This window comes from Tyto alba, unplaced genomic scaffold, assembly GCF_018691265.1.
Source record: "Tyto alba isolate M040663 unplaced genomic scaffold, T.alba_DEE_v4.0 Super-Scaffold_1000006, whole genome shotgun sequence".
Classification (NCBI taxonomy): domain Eukaryota; kingdom Metazoa; phylum Chordata; class Aves; order Strigiformes; family Tytonidae; genus Tyto; species Tyto alba.
Window position 1 is genome coordinate 29,997,403 of NW_024881272.1, and position 19,424 is coordinate 30,016,826.

The 19,424-nt window shown below is 56.9% G+C and overlaps 2 protein-coding genes and 1 non-coding gene across 3 annotated transcripts; all 3 read left to right on the top strand.

Moving 5' to 3' along the window:
• The first annotated feature begins 5,220 nt into the window (after window positions 1–5,220).
• TMEM61 (transmembrane protein 61) lies at window positions 5,221–12,641 on the top strand. Its single transcript, XM_042808080.1, has 3 exons — window positions 5,221–5,297; window positions 9,394–9,804; window positions 12,117–12,641. Exons 2-3 carry the CDS (start codon window positions 9,455–9,457, stop codon window positions 12,400–12,402), a joined length of 636 nt encoding a protein of 211 aa, XP_042664014.1. The 5' UTR covers window positions 5,221–5,297; window positions 9,394–9,454; the 3' UTR covers window positions 12,403–12,641.
• Window positions 12,642–13,706: 1,065 nt separating this feature from the next.
• On the top strand, window positions 13,707–17,406 carry BSND (barttin CLCNK type accessory subunit beta). The gene is made up of 4 exons (XM_033008877.2): window positions 13,707–14,179; window positions 15,306–15,385; window positions 15,788–16,030; window positions 16,845–17,406. Exons 1-4 carry the CDS (start codon window positions 14,003–14,005, stop codon window positions 17,131–17,133), a joined length of 789 nt encoding a protein of 262 aa, XP_032864768.2. The 5' UTR covers window positions 13,707–14,002; the 3' UTR covers window positions 17,134–17,406.
• A 1,623-nt stretch (window positions 17,407–19,029) lies between these two features.
• Window positions 19,030–19,100, top strand: TRNAG-CCC. Its single transcript has one exon. It is a non-coding gene; the product is annotated as a tRNA-Gly (tRNA).
• Window positions 19,101–19,424: the final 324 nt, after the last annotated feature.

Here is a 19,424-nt window from a genome sequence, read left to right on the forward strand (position 1 = left end):
TCCTACACCTCCATAGGAGAAACCTCCTGCTACTGCTGTTTCTTTCAGGAGAACATGCTGGGAGTGGGGTCTCCACAGAGCCTCAAACTGCAGAGCTAACCGGAGCGCGAGCCAAATTCACTGTTGAGGAAGCCACAGCACTGCCCTCGGCTTCTCTGCAGACGAGTGTTCAGATCCGCAGTCAACCTGGTTCTGACTCTTTTAATGCCATTACTGAGAAGTTGCAGCCCTTTATTTCCCAAACTCGCTTCCTGTCATTTTTTTTTTGCAGGATTTCGACATTGTCTCCAGTTACCTAGAAACTCAGGAAAGAAGATGTAAATGTTTCAGGTTAAAAGCAAGGCAAGGTGTGCAGGCAGAAATAACAGCTTTTACTAGGACAACAGGCGATGTGGCGGGCAAGCTTTGAAGAAGGCAGACAAGCTTTTGGGCACAGCAGTGCAGCCAGAGCAAAATCACTGCTGCTGGAAAGAAGAGTGACATTTGCTGTTTGAACCAGAGACCACGCAGCGTGAAGAAAAGAGTACCAAGCTAAACAACACCTACCTCCTAAGCTGGTGTAAGTAACACAGCACCTTTCCCACCACCGATAACCCTCAGACACCAGGTGCTGCCCCAAATACTCTGATCTGCAGAAGGGCTTTTGTGCCAGAAAGTGTGTTTTTGTTTTTGGTTTTTTTTTTTTTTTTTTTCAGCTATATATCCCTCAGACTAAGAAAAGGTGCTTCCTCTCCTTTCAGCCATACCTTCCTCATCTCCCCGGGCTGTCACGCTCCCAAGAAAAGTTTTGCAAGGTTCACTGGCAGTGTAATATCCCGATGCCAGGCTGGGCAGTGAGATAATGCAGGGGGTTACTGGGAAAGGAAACCGGCTGTGGAGCATCTGGGACGGGTGTGTGTTGGACACCGAGAGCTTCCTTGTGGCCCCACACATGGTGGCAACCAGAAGAGCTAGATGGTTGCTCCATCCTCTTTTCTGAAAATCATAATTAATGCTGCTTTTAAGCTTCTCTTTTGCATTTCTGTGCTAAAATAAATAAATAAATAAATAAATAAATAAATAAATAAATAAATAAATAAATAAATAGAAAAAAAAGCCCATTACCTACTCCCTGGACACAACTGTAATAGCTGAGTGCAGTGGAGACGTGAAGGCGGCACGGGGTCTCGGGGATGTCAGGGTAGCTGTAGTTCATCCTGCATGAAACGCTGAGTTCTCTGGAAAGCAATTTTAGCCAGTTTTGTCTTCGATTATAAGTGCTTGCTACTTTTTTGAACATCAGCATTTGGAATCAAGGACACGCAGGAGCTTCAGCCTCAGATATTCAATGTGTGGAGTAAACCTAACTGCTGCTGTGTTTCAGCAGCCAGTGCAGATCTTCGAGAGCTCTCTCTGCTCAGGTGTGATAAATGCACTCACAACCGGCATCAAGCTTGACTGAGGAGCCTACAGAGGTGAAAAATCAATGTTTCTTCACCGTGAGCCAAATGGCAGCTCATGCTCCAGGGGAGCCACAACATCTGCAGCGTGCAAAACACGCTGGGTGGTGGGTTACGCACGTGTTAGCACAACGGTTGTGCCTCTTCCTGGAGGAAGATGCTCAGCTCTGAAATGCTCAGAGCACATGGGGCCTCTCCAGGGCAAAAATCGCCAGGAGCTCAAGGAAAGTTTTGCCTGAGTGAAGATTGAGCAGAGGCATCGGGATTTAACTCTTTCCTCCCGCCCAGCCCTTTTTAGGTGAATTTCAAATCCTTTGCAGATTTTGGTGGAAACCTCCTAGGAAGTTCTTACTGTCCTCATTTGCATCACAGAAATTTCTCTTACAGGAAACCCACGGCTTTATCATGTCTATTTACCTACACAACAGCCTCAATGGGAGGTGGCACCAGGTCAGCCTGGTGCTCCTGTACTAACACAAGTCCCGAATGAAGAGCAGAAGGAATTTGAGCTCATTGCTAACCCATAAAGCTCTCTGTGAATGCAGGTATCCATACTTCTCCGTTACAGGCCAGGTTAGCATGCATTTAAGCTTTAAAACACTCAGAGATTTTGGGTCCAGAACCTTGCTAGGTGATGGACATAGCTAGTGCAGAAACCACCTCAGAAACTGATATTAAGCAAGTGACCAAGCTGAATGTAGTTTATTTACCTCTTGCTCTTCTGTTATAATTCAAATCCAGTAAAAGCCATTGGAACTAAGTAATAAGATATGTTATTCACAAAATGGGCTTCTGGGGTCCATAAAATCTGAGGGCAAGAACATAGCTGTGCACAGAAAGAGTACTTCTTGGTGAACCTGGCCAAAACAAACACACATCCCACGTGGGGACGACCACCTTTCACACCCAACTGCTGGGCTTTGCCTGCTGGAGAGCAAGCACGAGGTGTCCCAGCCCCTCCAGCTGCCCACATAGCAGAACCACCACAGAGAGATCTGTGTCAGGGCCAACCCCAAATAAGCCTAAGGACCCTGGTGAACACTGCATCATGTGAAGACGCAGGACAAATATTTTCAATGCCTAGATTTATGGACTGGGTTAAATAGGAGTGCCTGAGCCAGTATATCAACTAACACAATTAATTAGGCATTTTAAGAAGATGCAAATGAAGGCAAAGATAAACAGCAGGAAGTTTCTCCCTTGCTTTACATGTGCCGGGCGCAGGAATTCCTTCCCATCTGCGCATCCTCACGGCTGCGCGCTGCAGCCCCTTGTCAGGCTGCACCCACCTCTGCTGCGACCAGCCCCTTGGGAATGGTTTCTCTGTGGATCTAGACAATGTGAGCACCTTGTGCCCGCAGACACAAGTCCCCTAAAGCCTCAGCAGTGGCTCTTTAGTGGCTCCATCATGGGTGGCAGCACGCTGCCAAGTGGTGCTTGCCGGGGGCACCTGGGCACGGGGAGAGTGGCCTTGGTGCCAAATCACCGATGGAGACTTGACACTCCTGTCCCAGCTGTGAGGGCCCTGGCTGGGAGCCTGGGCTGCTCTCCTCTGGGCTTCGTGCCCTGGGGCATCCAAATTCACACACATGGCGCTCTGGTAGCAACCACCTTGTCGTGATGGGGCAAAAAGTGCACACACACACACACACACACACACACAGAGGTATTGAAAAAGCTAACTTATTTAGCCTGATTATACAGTGAAATACACTATTTTACATGTGACTTGCTGCAGCAGCAAAATGTGGTGAACAGTGAATCAAAAAGCAGCACTTTTCTGTGCCAGCAGCGTTGATCAGGCACAGCATCCTTACCTGGGGGAGGCAATTACTGGAACAATCTCTCTTTCTCCGTTCCTCCTTTGTTCCTGTTCTTGCAGGGGCTGTAACTGCCTTTTATATCTTCTTGTTTTCTCCACTGTGTTTTCACCGTGCATGGGATGTTTCACGTATTTTGCACAGATAATCTATCTTTATTCTGGAGGAGCCCTTTGCCAGTGCCCCATGATACGTTGCAGCACCTTGTCCACCAGCAGGCAAGTTCTCAGAGAGGGAAAATGCAGTTTGGCCAAGGTGCTGCTCCACAGACAGAGGTGCTGGCACCACTCAGCACTTATAGCCTCTACCTTGTGAAATATTTGTCATGGGTTTGTGGCTGCCTGTAGGCCGGCTCTCTGGAGAAGACAGGAGATTGCAGATGGTTATGGGGCTGGAGGACCAAAGGGGCAGAGCAATGTGCTGTCACGGAGCCACCTCACCCTCTGCAGCCCTCTGCTAGGAGGAGCACACAGAGCCGTGCACTGACGCCTCCTTGAAGTGCTTCAGAAGCCATTTGACAATCAAATTTCTGTTAAATATACTATCCGAGCAGGTAATGAGCAGCAGAAGATGTCTCATTGTCCTTTAATAGGGGAACTGGTGATTCACAGTGCTCAGTGTCATGCCTGGTAACGTGAGTGCTCAGCACTGCTGTATCTGCGACAGAAGAATCCAGATGTTCTCCCCTGGGACCCCTGGGGCCAAGCACTGTCCTGCCAAGGAGTGAGGCCCACCGTGTTCGGAGGACACCTGGGCTTCGTTGTCAGGGATTGCACAGTGGAGTTCGAGGACCTTGCTGCATCCCAGCCCGGGGATTGAGCCCACGCTGGGGTGCTGCACCCCTGCCCCGTGCTCCCCTCTCTGTGATGGAGATCCAACCCGGGTGAACCAGTCCTCTTTGTGCCTCAGTTTACTGTTTTTTAAAACTCTTCGGTGTCTGCAGGTAAACGGGGCTGCACACCCACACATTTTTTTTCAGCTAGGCTGAGTGGTGACCAAGCATACACGAAGCAGGTACAAATTATATGACGGGGCTTTACATCAGTCCCTGCAGCCTGTGCAGATAAACCCTGAGCTGGTTTTCAACCAGCAAGGTGAGGAGCTGTAAGGAGCACAGGATCAGCAGCTCCAGTGCAGGTGTATCCATAGAAATGGCTTTGCCTGTCAGTGATGCTCAGCTGTAGCTCAAGAGCCACACGCTGAATCTGTGAGTGCGCAGCAAGAGCACAGCGCTGGTAAAAAAGAAAAAATCGACCCCTGTGATGAGGAAGTGCGTGAAGGTGCCCATCATAGGGACCATCTTGAGCCTCAGCTCGGAGCACTCTCGCCTTGTTTAACATCCAGGTATCCTCACGGGTGCTGCGGGGCAAAGGGATCCGGCTGCAACTGGGGAGAAGGGGCAATACTGGCATTTGAGAGAGGAGAACCGAGGCGGTCACAAAGCAAGCCCGTAGCAGAGATCCCCCCCGTGCTGCAGCGTGGGTGTCCCACCCCTAGGACAGCGGCGTCCCACCCGTGGGGTAGTGATGTCCACGGGGTGCCTCTCACGGGCTCTGCAGCCCGAAGCTCTCTCCGGGTGCCTGATATTTCTGCTCCCTGGCTCCTGCGCCCCGGGGGGGTGACCGGGCTCTGTGCCGCCCGTCCCTTGGGAGCAGGGGCAGTGCCACCCCCCGGGGGATCCCCCACACCCGCGGCCCTTCCCGCCCTCCCCTCCCCAGCACTGCCGGACCGTGCGGTTCCCCCCTCCCGCCCCCCCGACGGGCCGATCCCGGAGCAGCTTTCCGAGGAGATGGGGAGCACATCCCACGCCCCCCCCCCAAAAAAAAAAAACCCAAACCAACATCCCACAACCTCCCCACACCCAAGCCACCGCCCCGACGGGCCGGGAAGGGCCCGATGGGCTCCCGGCAGCGGCTCCCCCCGCCCGCCCCGCCGCCACCGCCCGCCCCCGGCCCCGCCCGGCCGCCCCACGGGCCCGCCCCACGGGCCCCGCTTCCACGGGAGCCGCGCTCGGCCGGAGCGGGGCTGGCGCCGGTGGGTGAGTGTGGCGGCGGGTCTGGGGCTGGGGAGGGGGCGAGGGGGGTGAAGGGGTCACAGACTCCCCCTCCCCACCCTCCCCCCGGCTTGTCGCTTTGCCAGAGGGGAGAGGCGGCGGGGGGGGGGGGTCCCCCGGGGGTGCCGCCGGGTGGCAGCTACTTTTTTAGAGGGGACGTCGGGCTGAGGGAAAGACTGGCGTGGCTGGGGGGCACGGGGGCTGGGGGGGCCCACGCGTGTCGCTCCACGCTGACTCTTCTCCATCGGAACCTGCCTTGGGGAGGCTGACAGCACCGGAGCTCCTCTGGTGCTCTGGCAAAAGCATCGTTAGTATGATGGTTTGGATGGGTACCAAAGCCCTAAATAATAATAATAATAATGATACTACTACTACTAATAATAATAACAACGCTCAATAATAATAATAATAATAATAATAATAATAATAATAATAATAATAATAATAATAATAAAACAACAACAACAACAACAAATTCAGATAAGGGCAGGAAGGACTCTCCCCAATGACACACTCGTGCTTCGACGTGTCTCTCCCCAGCGCTCCTCTTGGCACGTCTGCGGGTGGTTAAAGGTCTCCAGCCCACACGGTGGAAGGGCAGGCTGTAAGCGCCGCGGAGGGATGGGGTGTGGAGGTGGATTTCTGCTTGATGGCGGTGGGAGAGGTTCAAAACTCTTTTCGTTTCTTGTACCGCTGGAAAAGAGTATTTTTTTCTGAGTAATGGTTAGTAGACCTTATGAATCACCATCTGCATAACTTTATATGGGGGGATGCTATTCTCAGCATCTTACTGGAACTATGTAAACTATTAACAGTCATATCTGTTTGTACATGCAATGTGCAAATCTATTTCCCTGGAAAGACTATTTCAGAGTAGGTCAAAGAAGGAGATGGGGCAGAACAAAATGTCAGGGTGGCTCGGCGGGTGCAAACGGGTGCTTGGGAGCCTGCAGTTGCCATCTTCAGAGAGGCAGCCCCTCTGTGGAAACCTGTGCTGGAAATGAGCACTGGGAGACCTGAGGCCACTGGGATGCTGAGTGCCCCGGGAGCAGGGACTCGGGTCCTGCCCCGGCATCACACCTCGCTTCCCAGCATTGCTCCTTTGGCCTCTTCTTCTTCTATCAGCGGTTGGTGGGCTGAGAAAAAAAAAAAAAACAAAAAACAAAAACCAAAACCAAACTTGTGGGTCTTTTAAAGAGTCTGAGGAGAGCCGTGCCAGCCCGAGAGGGGGTTTGGCAAGGGGACAGTGCGATGGCAATGTCACCCAGCGCAGAGGAGCCGCCCCCGCACACGCGCTGCGGGGGCACGTGCCGGGTAGGCTGGAGGAGCTTTTCGCGTTGCTCCCTGCGCTGCGCTGGTTTTGTCAAGAGAGAAGAGTTTATTCTCTCGAGCTGTCAATCTGTCACCTCCCAGAGGCTCTCCGCCTTCTCTCCACATCTGCCTCCCCCTCGCTGCCAGCGCTTCCAGATGTGCGCAGCGCCGGGGGCTGCAAAATTCCCCATGCCCGGGGAAGGGAACTCACAGCATCTCCCAAACCTCACCAGGGGAATCACAGCACCTCTCAAACCTCACCAGGCTGACCCCAAAATGAGGAGAGTGTTGTCTGCAGGAGCTGAACATTTCAACTCTCGGTGCTGTTTCAATCCAGGCTTTCAGTGCAGAGCGACCTGTCGTTTCCATGCTGCTGGATTGAGAGTTTTTGCTGTAGGGTTTTTGGGTTGTGGCTTGTTTGTTTTTTTTGTGGTTTTTGTTTTTTTTTTTTTTTCTTTTCAAATAATATTGGCTGAAAATTTTCCAGGAAAATGCTCTGCTCTCAAAAAGAGCTGGATTCATGGGTCAGTGGGGTCCTTGCACGCTCCTGAGCAGCTACTGCTGCAAGGTGGTGTGAGCCCAGCTTGTCTGCTGTGTCCTGCTCGTGTTCGGTGGTGACTTGAGGACGCTGATCCCTAACAGCCTCTAACAGCATCTCTAACTGGGCCCTAACAGTCTCGTCTCCGTCTCAGCTCAGCCAAGCCCCCGTCATTCAGGAGGGAGCATCTAAACATGTCCCCTCGTTATGGGGGGAAGCTCTGCCTCCTCTCAGCCCAGTAACACCACCACCTCCTTCCTGGTGGGTGACTGTGGCTACTGGTGGGGCCCCTGGCAGCGATTTGCAGCCCCCGGGCAGCGATTCGGGCTCGTGACCGTGGGACGAGAGCCAGAGGGTGTTGTCGGGGCTCCCAGCCCTGCAGCCTTCCTGCAGGTTTCCTAAATCCCACTTCTCATCGGATTTCTTCATTAAACATAGATTAGATCAGATGGTGTTTCTTTCACTAAGAAGTAATTTGGCTTTCCATTTAGTGGGCCCATCTGATAAATAACGGCTTGAAATAATGTAATTCCACACGCCCTTGATCACACCGAGTTTGTGCTGGACTTCTGCTCCCTCCTTAGCTCTGGCTTGGCGCTTCCAGATCTCAGGGCACAATTTGATTCCCTGCTGTAGGAGGAAAGCCCTGCCTGGAGGAATGGAGACCAAATCCACCAGATTATCTTCATTTTACTGACATACAAGCAAAGTGACAGAGGCAGAGGAGGGGGCTGAGTGTGGGTCACCCAGCTCTCCATCAACCTGTGCGCTTGAGCCCCATCTCCGTCCTGGACAGACCCCAATATGCCATCTCTCTGCTGGCACTGCCACCACGAGAAGCCCTTGCAGAGGAGTCACCCAAGACTGAATCTATAAGGGGGTGCCTGGTGCTTAATTCCCACATGGTCCAAAGCTTTTTGTCCATCAGGAAGTGGGAGCTGAACCTGCATCTTCTTGCTGGGCAGTGAGCAAGGCCAGAGGGGACGTGGTGGGACCTCTGTGCCTTCCCGGTTGCTGGTGCTGTTTGGTTAGTTGGTGGCTGGGGATCCCCAAGCCCAGAGACCAACCCCAAACCGCTCTGATAGGGGCGGTGAAGGTGGTAATAGCACCTGCGGGTTCGATTGTGCCGGAAGATGTGCACTGGAGCTGACCCAGGGGAGCAAGATTTTGTGTGCCAAAGCTCACGTGGATGAAGATTGATCAGCCTCTTCCAGCATCAGGGTATTTACCCCACCTTCAAAATAAACTGAAGCCCCTCTGTGCTTCTGGAGTGTCCCCAGATGGGACATCTTAGCTGGGTCAGCAAGAGCCTCGTAGATCTCAGTGGTCTGTTGCTTCAACCCCCCTGACCAGCACAGCAGAAACACCTACTTCAGCTGTAGGCCATACCCTCTCCAAGGGTTTAGCTTGTGTCCAGCATATTCCTGACTTTTAATGGAGATGTGGATAGATTCCTGCTCCCGTCCTTGTCCTGAGCTTGGTCGTGGTGGGGAGTGCAGTGCTCCACCAGTGACAGCAGAGCTCATTGGGGTCCCTGCTCAATCGGTGTCTCAGGATCCATCCCTAGGTGAGGTCCCCCGGGTTGCCAGCGTCTGAGGGGTTTGTTTTCTCCCTGAAATAGCAGCTCTGTGACTTTCAGAGAAGGTACTTGGCTCTTTTCCCTGAGAAAGCAAGAGGCAGCACAGCCCCAAATCCCCTGGGCTGCGGACTTTCGAGCAGTGACGCCAGACACCTACTGTCACCGCAGGACTGATTTACCTCCAGTTTCAGAGGAGAAAACATGTGTACTGATAATTCGGAAGCGATGACATCTTAAATTCATGTCCCTCTCCCTAACCTCTTCCACAAGCCTTGCTTTGATCAGAAATCCAGCTGGCGTTCCTCCGAGCTTGGGAGGAAGTCTGGAATAAAATCCAAAGACAAGAGCTATGCAAGTCCCCGGAGCCGCCTCCGTAGCTCCCCTGGCTGGGGTTTCCATCCTGCCTCCTTGAGAGCGCTGTGTTGTTTCTTGAAAATGAGGATGTTTTTATGAGGCTGTTGGGATATTTATGGGTCCAAACCAACGGCTGACTTTATTCTGCCCAAGGGCTTCCCATCTGAGGCGGTGGAAATGTTCCATTTGATGGTCAATATTAAATAGCTGAAGAGTGTGCAACCCCCAGTAGATTTCTCCTCTGGCATGTCTTCCACGTCCTTGTCCCGCTCAAACCCGGTCCCTTTCTTGTCTTGCAGGACGTGGGCTCTCTCATGCCTTGTCTCACTCACCTCCCTCCCTAAAACCTCCTTCTGAAGGATGGCAGCTGCCTCTTTCCGCTACGGCATGACCATCACGGGGGCCGTGCTGCTGGTGACGGGGACGCTGTGCTTTGCCTGGTGGAGCGACGGGGAGGTGGGCTCGCCGGCCGGCAGCGGGGCTCGCCTCCTGCCTCCCCGGGAAGCCGAGGCCGTTCCCAGCTCCTCCTCCAGCGCCCTGCTCCGCTCTGTCAGCTTCTTCTGCTGCGGCATCGGCGGCATCCTCCTCCTCTTCGGCCTCCTCTGGTCCGTGAAAGCCAACGCCAGGGTGGTTTCCCGCCGCTACCAGTACCATTTCCCCAGGGACCTGCAGTATTTCACCGCGGAGCCTCCGGAGAAGTGGAACTGCAGGTGTGTGCCACGTCTCCATGTCACGCTTGGGTGGGAAGAAGCCGAGGGTGGGTTTAACTGTCCCGGCACGGCCGTGGACCTGAGCTTGCTCTCAGGCTTACTTCCAGGTGAGCTCAGATGAGCCGTAATGCCGCTGCGCTGCCGGCTGCTGCTCAGACCCCATTCTGTGCTCTCCTCCTCCTCCCTGAGCAGATGCTCTTGCTTATTAGTGTCAACCTTCACCCCACAACTTGGCTCCCCCCTGCCTGCACCCTCTGTGCCCATCCTGGCTGCTCCCGTGGCCGGCTCAGCCTCACTCCTTGCCATCACCGGCCGAGGCAGACATCTCCTTAGCAGAGCCACCAAGCAGAAGACTACATTTGGTTTTCTGGCAGAAGGTCTGGATTTGGGATTGGGGGAGTCATCCAGTCCTCCAGCTGTTGAAACATTCCCCAGTGCCACAGGTCTGCAGTGATCTGTATGGATGAGGGAGGCCATGGAAGTAAATGGAAGCAATATCTACGTTAAAATGGAGTTAAAAGAAAAAAAGAAGGAAAATAATCCTTGGATTGGCATTGAGGTGGTAGTGTAGGCAGAAGGTCCCTCTATGAAGCCTATTTTGGGTGTGGAAAGACCCTCGCCCCACCCTGAACACCACTGTTGCTTGTTGGGTCCCCAGTCTCTTCCTGTGCGAGGCTGAGATTTATTCCCACTTCTTGATTTAAAAGTATTTTGATCAAAAGGTTTGTTTTGTTTTTTTTTTTTTCCAGAGACTGCTGTGGAAGCTGAGCCAGCCGGCCCTTCCCAGTGCTGTTTTATGGGGTCACAGCAAAGATCTTGGCTCCAGCATAAATCGGGCTCTGGGGAAAAACAGCACTAAAAGAAACTCTTAAGAACATAAAACTGTAAAAATTCAGTTGGAACGGGAGGCATGTTCCTGGTTCTCTGGGGGTTCCAGTGCCCATATGAATATCTGGGAGTGAGACTGTGAGCCAGTCTGAGTATTCTGGGGAGGGGTTCATCCTCCTGTGGAGGGCTTTGCTGTACCCCCCCCGGGGAATGTCCCCTTCCATGAGCTCCCGGCTCCCGGGCACTGCTGGAGCTGCGGCAGCTCCTCTGGCCCCAGCCATGCTGGCATTCATGCAGGAGAGGATCCTGTGCTGGGAGAAATCCCCCTCTCCCCATTTCCAAGGCATCATCCCTTCTCAAGCCGAGGCTGTTTGGCAAATGCCCGGGGCGGTAGGTCTGGAACAAGGGGGCTGCCAATTTTGGGATGGAGGCATCCCTGTGGAGCATCGCAGCTTTCCTTCTGGGCCAGCTGTGCCCCTCTGGTGCCCGCAGCCCCGCCGAGCACGCCGGGCCGGGTTTCCATCTGCGAAAGCAAGCGGGCGGCGGGTTGCTTTCAGGGCCTCCCTGTCTTTGGGGCTGCACCTTTTCGTAGGGTGCCGAGCAGGGCCATGCTCAGGGCAAAGGTTGGGTGGAGGTTTTCCCTGTACACAAGCCCTGTTTGCTCAGCAAAGCGCTGGTGGAAGCGGCACCGGGCTTGGCCAGTGCATGGAGGGAGCCCTCGGGCTCGAGGGTGGGTTCAACCGCATTGAACTGGGACGTCTGGCTCTCGCCCGGCTGCTTGTGCCAAACTGCTTACTCAGCTGCCCCAGGTGTGCTTTGGGGCGGGGGGGGTAGGTGTGTGACTTTGGGGTTAGGCGGATGATGAGGATGCTCTCCTGCCCATGGGAAGCCGTGTGATGCAGAATGAGGAGGGGCAGATGTCTCCAGAGCCAGCACCTCTGCTGCTTTGCGGTGATTCCCCCCTGCAATTGTAGCCCTTAAAGCTGGCTGTAGCTCTTCAGGGCTGCCTGGCCAGGCCGCCCTTCCTCTTCTTGGGTTAATAAACTCAGCGGGGAGCGGGGTGACGTTGCCTTGCTGCAAGGTTTGATGGATGGTGCCCTTCCTCCTGCATGGCTCCTCACCCTCCTGGTGCTGGGAAGCAGCTGATGTGGTTTTCCCTTCACCCCAGGCATGCAAAACCTGCCCATGTGTGTCCCCAGCACACACGTGTCCATCGTGCTCAAGGATGCTCCAGCTGATGGGTTGATGGGGCACTGGGATGTTCTGGTTGACGGGCGCTGGGATGCGCCAGCTGATGGGGCACTGGGATGGCTCTGGTTGATGGGGCACTGGGATGGCTCTGGTTGATGGGGCACTGGGATGGCTCTGGTTGATGAGGCACTTGGATGCTCCAGTTGACCGGTGCTGGGATGCTCCGGTTGCTGGGTGCTGGGATGCTCTGGTTAATGGGGTGCGCTGCTAGGTTTCTTCTTCTTCCCTCGCAGCACCTGGGATGCCAGCGCCATCCCCACCTACGAAGAAGCCCTGACCTGCAGACCTGCCCACGGCGTCCCAGCCTACATCCAGCCTCCGGGGAGAAAGGAGGAGCTCACGCCGCCCCTGTACCACTACCTGGAGGAGGACGAGGGCTGGCAGGGTGGCCGCCGGCGCAGCTCCTCCGACAGCGCCTTGTTCCGCCCCAGCCCATCCTGGCTGGAGACCCAGCACCCCGGGGAGCCGCAGGCAACGCCTCCCCCCAGCTACGAAAACATCAGCGTCCGGGGCGACTGAGCTGGCGGCAGCACGGGGCCGGGACTCTGTGGGTGGCTGCCTCAGCTTTAAACCGAGCCCCTTCCTTTGCTGGGGTGAGGCGAGGGCGGGCGAGGAGGGGAAAGGGTCTGTCTGGCTTTTGAATGTTCAGTCCAGGGCTGTCAGGATTGCGGGTCCTATGGGCGATGTGTTCGGAACGTTGGGGGTCACTGGCATGTTTGAAAGCCTTCGTATTTTTAATAAAACCACTGCTGGTTGCAGATGCTTTGCATTCCCTGCTCTGACCCACCCTGGGGAGCTCACATCAGGCCAGGGGCTGCCCACTCAAAGCAAGAGCTGTATAATAAAAACTGCAGCAAAGAATGAGGAATCTGGCTGGAGTAAAACCAGCTCTGTGCCACGCTGTTTGCTCCTCTGCCTTTTCAATGCCCCTTCCAGTCATATCTCCATCCCTTCCACCTTGCTTACCCCACGTACTGACTCCCCACGCCTCACTTCATTTGGTTTAGAGATGTTCAGTGGCTCCCCGCGTGCGTTCAGGGCATCCAAGTGCACTTGGCATTTCAGTTAGCATCCTATAAAAAGCCATCCTGAGTGGCACAGCCCCGTCCCTGCCCGCCGCAGATGGGGCTGCAGCCTCGCCCAGAGGAAAGGCCAAGTGCATCAGGGGGCTGCTGCCAGTTGCTTCATCCCACCAAAATAAAGGGGTGCCCTGGTCCCCCTGCGGACCTGCAGGGCTGCAGCCAAATAGAGCATATTGTTTATAATATAATAGATTATTTTTCATAAGCCAGGTGTACGTGCTCCCACATGGGCAGGCAAGCAAGGGAACAAAATGAAGGCTAAATAAAGCCACCCCTACTATCTGGCTGTTGGATATGTGGGGGTGGGGGGACACCTTTTAACACTCCAGCTCCATCTTAAGCAAACACAGATGCTCTGTCCTCACTCCCCCTGGGTGGACCAGCCCGGCTCCATCCTTCCCCAGCTTTAGCCCCCACCTTTTGCTGCCCAGTTGTTGCCCCACCGAGGCAGTCCCACCAGTGGTTCCCCAGCACCCAGCTGTAGCAAGGCAGGGGCTATTCCCAACCTACCAGCCTCCAAAAAGACCTTGGATCACTCCCTCCATCCCTGCTGCAGCCCTGCAGCCTTTGAAATCACGCTGCGCCCTGGCGTCTCCCTTATTTTGGGGCTCTGCCAGCTCCGATTTACAGCCAAATCCAGCTCCATCCCCCAGGGCTGGGAAAATCCCATCGGGACCAGCCACTCTCTGGGTCCCCGTCTCCGCCACTGTGCTCCCCTCTCCGTCTCCATCCCTTCCCCAGGCGTGGGGTCTGGCCGCGTGTGCCTGCAGGGAAGGTTACCCGGACACGTGCTGGGCGGCTTCACTGGAGTGTGAACGGCGGGTCGGTGTTTGCATTCATTACAAACCCGTTAAAAACTGGCTGGCTCAGCCCTGGGCAGGACCAGGCTCAACGTGCAGCTGCTCCTCAGCCCCTGGCAGCCTCCGGAGAAAGAAGCCACTGCTTGCCTTACCCTGGAGGTGTGCTCAGCGGGCAGCCGCCGCAGGTAAACGGGCTTCCCGGCATCTCTCCTCCCCTCCCTCTCCCACCCGGCATCCATGGCCGAGGAGAAGACTTTTCGTTACGGGTTCATCATGCTGGGCTTCTTCCTGGTGATGACGGGGATGTTCATCATGAGCGTGGAAAAGCCTCAGATCTACATCACTTTCTGTGCTCTGGGCGTCCTGCTCGTAGCCGTGGGCATCACCTGGAGCATGTGCCAGTGCTACCCGAAGGTAGGGTTCATCCCGCTGCCGTGCGCCGTGGGGGGCTCGAGGGCTCAGCTGGGTTTGGGGGGCTTCAGCTGCTGTGGATGTGTAGCCTCAGGCTGTGCCTCGGTTTCCCCTTCTGCGGGGTGGGGTAGCGACAGATCCCTGGGGGAAGCCAGCCGGGTGATCTGGAGTGGGAAGTGTCGGTTTGGGAGGCTCACACCCTGCTACAGCTCCCCGCTGATGCCTGCAGGATGGGGCCCCGCTCTCTCGCCCCCCTGTACCCCTGCACCTGCCCCGAGCCTGCTGCTTTGCTTCCAAGCAGGCACCGGTGAATGAGTCCAAGAAAATCAGCTTGTGTTCACCTCTTCCACGCAAACCCCCTGCCCCCAGCCACCCTTTTCCCTGCACCCGCGGGGGCCGTGGGCTCAGCAGGCTCCCAGAACTTCAAAGAAGGGGCTGTTGTGGCCATGGAGGTCCGGAGGGGCCTTCCCCCCCCCCTGAGCGCAGCCCTCACCGGCCGGTCTCCTTGGCAGAGGGCACCGCCGGCATGGCAGGGTGGCCACGCGTCCCTGCCCCGGGAAACAGAGCTGGCAGAAAAAGCTTTTTGCCAAGGAGACGGCGGCTGTCTCAGTGGAGCAGGGTGGCCCATCAACAGCTCAGCTGCGCCCCAAAATGTGGGGTCGTGCATGGGAGCCCAGGATCTGGAACCAGCAGGGACCCCTGGGACCAGCTGAGTCTCCTGGAACTGGGGTGAAGCTGACCCCAGCTCCCCCCAAGCCACGCTGGTGAGGAGGGAGGTGAGGGTTTGTCACCACTCTCGAGGCTCAAGAACAGGGACCCCTTGGTGTTTTCCCTGGCCATCAACCTCCTTCACGAGCCCTGAAACCCCCCTGGGCTCAGGGACACGCATGACCCCACTGGGGACAAGGCACTGAGAGTGGAGCATGTTGGATTCATTCAATCCCTTATTGATTTCCCCCCCCCCCCCCCAAAAAAAAAAAAAACCATTGCCAAACAAGATATCCAAATGCACCATGAAATGAGCAAAACCCCATCTCAGGGAACACCCCGGCCGTTTTACCACTGACGAGGGCCAAGGTCCCCACAATGCTCAGCACATCCCCCTGGGCTCCGTTTCTTTTCCCCCCAGATAACGTTCATCCCCGTGGACCTCCAGATCGAGCAGTTCCTGGACCACAAACGCACCGTGCTGCCGGAGAGGGACACCCGGTAGGTCCCAGCACCCAGCCCCAGTGGCCGTTTTCCTTTTCATGGGTGCTTTCATCTGTACACACGGTTATCTGCGTGCCCCCGGGGACGAGGGCAGTGTCCGAGGACGCTGGCACCGGGGACAACTACACAAAAAATGACAAGCAGGAGCCGGGGTGGGGGAGGCAGGGGCTGGTTGAGCTGCCCCAGGGCTGGAGTTGGAGTGATGCTGGAGGGTGCAAAGCATCCAGCTGCGTTCCTGTGGGCATCCCCCTGCACAGCCCTGATGGTTCTGCTTCTGGAGTGGGCAGTGATGTGGCCTCTAAAGCACCTGATGGGGTCCTGAGTGTATGTCCCCGAGCATCTCCCGACTCCATGGGGATCCAGATCCTGCTCAGCACCCCAATCCTCCTTCTCCCACAGCATAATTGCACCCTGCCTCAACCAAGAGGCCACCGGCACCTACAAGAAAAGCCTGCTGTCCTCCGAGCAGATCCAGAGGCAGGCGGTGGGCTCGGACCCACTCCCACCCATGACCCAGCCCAGACCCCGCAGCTACTCCCAGCCGGCCATGCAGGCGAAAGCAGAGGTCCACCGAGAGCTGGGGAGTGCTGGAGAACCCCCCCAAGACCCGGCGCCTCGGCTGGAAACGGCGCCCGGCAGCTGGTATGTGATGCCCACGGGGGTGGGGTGGTACCCATGGGACGTGGGGTGAAACCGGGGGGGTGTGTCAGACCCCTGGTGTGGGGGGAAGGAGACAAGGCAGAGGGGTCTTTGCTACTCGCACAGGACTGACCCTCTGGAGCCCCAGCCCCACCGGAGCTCGGATGGTATCTCAGCCCATGGGGGAATCTCAGTACCAAATTATTTACCAGGAGGAAATCTGGATTGCCTTTGGTTTTAATTTGCATTTTGCTTTTATTTCATTTTATAAATATAAACAATGTCCCTCACCAGAATAAATCCCGAGTTCCTGCTCAGACTTTGATAGAAATGAGACGCGCAGTACATGTCCCTCAAACCAGATGCCATATATGATGCCCCTGTGTTGGGCTCAATAAGTCCCAAAAGTGCTTTGCAAGCGATGGGGGGGTCACCGTGCAGCCTCAGGGCGTCGGACTCAAGCTCCCTCTCTGCCAAAATGCAGCTCCAGCTGGGATGGGGTGCTCTGCTTTCTCCCCGGGACGCAGGCACAGCCTACGAGGGCCGCTGCTACTTTGTCCCATGGGCAGGAGAAGGAACCTGGCAGATGGGTTGTCCCCATAAAGGCAGGCACCGGGGGCTCAGATAGGGGAGACAGGGCCCTCCCAAGCCTCCCCAAAAAAGGGACTGGTGATGCTGGGACACTGGCTGAGCAACGCCGAGCCCAGCACTGGGTCCAGCAGCCACCAGTTCTGGGGGAAACCCCAGCTCCTCCCCGGCTGTGTTTGGTGTAACCCCAGCCCTGCCCGCTGCCCCTCAGCCCTCCCTGTTCCCGCAGCCCCCCCCGGCCGGCCCCGGGGGTCGCTCCGCTGGCATCCCTCCTGGAGGACATGGACACGCCATCGCTGGAGGGCTCCGTGCCCGGCAGCCCCGTGCCACGGGGCCGACACCCCCCGCCATCCGCCGCCCGCGCCGGCTGCACCCCGACCAGCTCCCCGGCGGGGGCACAGCGCCCCGATTCCCCCCCCAAAAGCGCTGGGGAGGAGGATGACCTCTATTACGGGCTCCAAGAGGGGCCGGACGCCCTGCTCGAGGAGAGCGACCGCCTTTTTGAGCCTGAAAACTGATTTCCCGGGAGAGAATGGCCGCTTGGCACGGACTCATCTCGTGGAGGGGGACGCAAACGTTGCGGCCTGAAAGAAAGGGGATGGGGCTGCGCCCCTCGCGCTCACCCAGCCGCATGGGAGGCTGCCAACCCCCAAAACCTGAGGGGAGCACTGCCACCTCCCGAATTTCCGCAGCGAGGGGACAACGCCCCCGTCACCGGAGCCCTTTGGGTGAGCGCAGATAAGTGCAAATGCTGGGCTGGGCAGGATCCGGGCTAAATAAAATGCTTAGGAAGGGAAAAGATTAGCTTTGCTGCTTGAAACAGGGTGAGGGTTTAGGTAGGTGAAGATGTTTTCACCCCAGGTAGGCTTTACGAGGCAGAGAAGTCCGCAGTGCCTTTTCTGCACTTATCACCCCCCCCGGAATTAAAATGAGATCCTGAGACGCGGGCAGCAGTCTCCACATTCTCCAGGTTGGGAGTGGGGTGACGGGGGGGGGGGGGACAAGAGCGTGCTGTCCCCCATCTCCTGCACATGGACCAGCTTTCAGTGCTGGCGGGGGCAGAGGGAGGAGGACCCGGCTGAGGCTGAAGGCCCCCCCGGGGCGGCCGCCTTCGGATCAAAGCACCAGCGGGATCCGGCCGCGCGGGGATGCAGAGAGTCCCTCGCTCTGTTTTGGGACAGCAGGGCTGGACGCTGTGCGTGCCCCGCGGGCTTTGCCAGCACGTATCTGCTGGCAGAGCGGCTCTTCGCCAAATTTACGGGGCTTGACAAACCCAAAAGTGTGTTTGTGTGTGTGTGTGTGGGGGGGGGAAGCTGTCCAGCACCCGAGGTGGGGATGGTGCGTGGGAGCCCTGGAAACAATCGATGCTCCCCGCGTTCCCTCGCTGCCCACGGGGGATGTTTTGCAGGTGCAATCCAGAAATGGCTCTGCCGGGGGGGGGGGGGGGCTCTGTGCCCCCGGGACACCCCGCCAGGCATCCCTGCGCCCCCCGCTCGCCTCCGCGTCACCCCACGCGCTCGGGGTGTTTATGGCCAAGGGTGCTCTCGGGGAGGGTGGGGAAGGCCCGACGCTGGTGTTTGCTAAATATCGCCGGCAGGATTGCGAGCGGCTGGCCAAGAGGAAGCATTTGCCTCCTGTTTACACTTGCTCGACTCCTGCCTGTCCTCCCGTGGCGTGGGGGGAGCGTGGCGGCCGTGGGGACGCCGTTGGGACGGGCCCACGTCTCACCCAGCTCCGGAGGGTGCCCGGGGCAGGACGTCGCTCTGCGTCACGGGCTCCTGTTGAGCGTGGGAGTCTCGTTGTTGCCCAAAAGCTTTGGCCCCACCTCACGTCCCGGGACACACGGCCACTTTTGGGGGAAGAAATTTAATTTTCAAAAGCTTTTTCTTTGGGCAGGGAGGGAGAAGAGGGCTGAGGTGGGGACTGGAGGCTCTCCCCACCCTGCCCCAGGAGCCCTTTGTGCAGGTGGATTTGGGGCCCCACACCCCTCAGCGGAGCATCCGTGCCGTGCCCACGGGTGGGCGCACCGCGGGCACTGAGGCTGCCGGAGCTCCCCCACGCCGGCGGAAGTTAAACATTGTGAGAAACGGGGACATTCCTGCATGAAATTAAGAGCTCCGCGAAGCCCAAGGCCCCGGACGCCCGCTCGGCCTCTCGGGTGGGGTGGGTGTGTTTAGGGGGGGCGGGGGCGGCGCAGCGCCTGGCTGCTGCCCCACGCGTGTCACCTCACCCGCAGGAACCCTGAGTCCGTGGGATGTGGCTGGGGCCGTCCGCGCCATGGGAAGCCGATCGTGGGGGGTGTGTGTGTGTGTGGGGGGGGGATCGGGGTGGCGCTGCTGCATGTGTGTGTGTGTGGCGTGGGTGGGTGTCACGCCGCGTGGCCTTGACGGCGCGCGGGGCCACCCACCCACAGCGCACCAGTGGTGTAGTGGTATCATGCAAGATTCCCATTCTTGCGACCCGGGTTCGATTCCCGGCTGGTGCAGGTCGCGGCCCCCTCATTCAACTTTAATTAAAATTAACTGACAGCGTCTAAATTGCTTGAATCAGGCTGAGCCAAATTAAGGCTAGATACGTCTTTTTTTTTTTTTTACCCTGAGACCTGCCGCGGCTGCAGCCACAGAGGGATGGGGTGGGGGGGTTCCCGGCTTACCATCACCCTGCCCGCTGCCAGCACCGCCCCGGGGTTGGAGGGCAACAGGGGATTTTAGGGGCCCTTTCTCCCTTGGTATTGGGGTCTTCTCTGTCGCCTTTTCTGCTCTCTCCTTCCTCCCCCACTAAACAGGACACCCCCCTCCTTCTTCCCCCT

Excerpts from the sequence above, each read along its gene's own strand:
- TMEM61 (XM_042808080.1), top strand. The coding sequence starts at position 9,455 with ATGGCAGCTGCCTCTTTCCGCTACGGCATGACCATCACGGGGGCCGTG. Across the intron at positions 9,805-12,116 it reads CCGGAGAAGTGGAACTGCAG|CACCTGGGATGCCAGCGCCA; the intron begins GTGTGTGCCACG and ends CTTCCCTCGCAG.
- BSND (XM_033008877.2), top strand. The coding sequence starts at position 14,003 with ATGGCCGAGGAGAAGACTTTTCGTTACGGGTTCATCATGCTGGGCTTC. Across the intron at positions 15,386-15,787 it reads CTGCCGGAGAGGGACACCCG|CATAATTGCACCCTGCCTCA; the intron begins GTAGGTCCCAGC and ends CTTCTCCCACAG. Across the intron at positions 16,031-16,844 it reads GAAACGGCGCCCGGCAGCTG|CCCCCCCCGGCCGGCCCCGG; the intron begins GTATGTGATGCC and ends CTGTTCCCGCAG.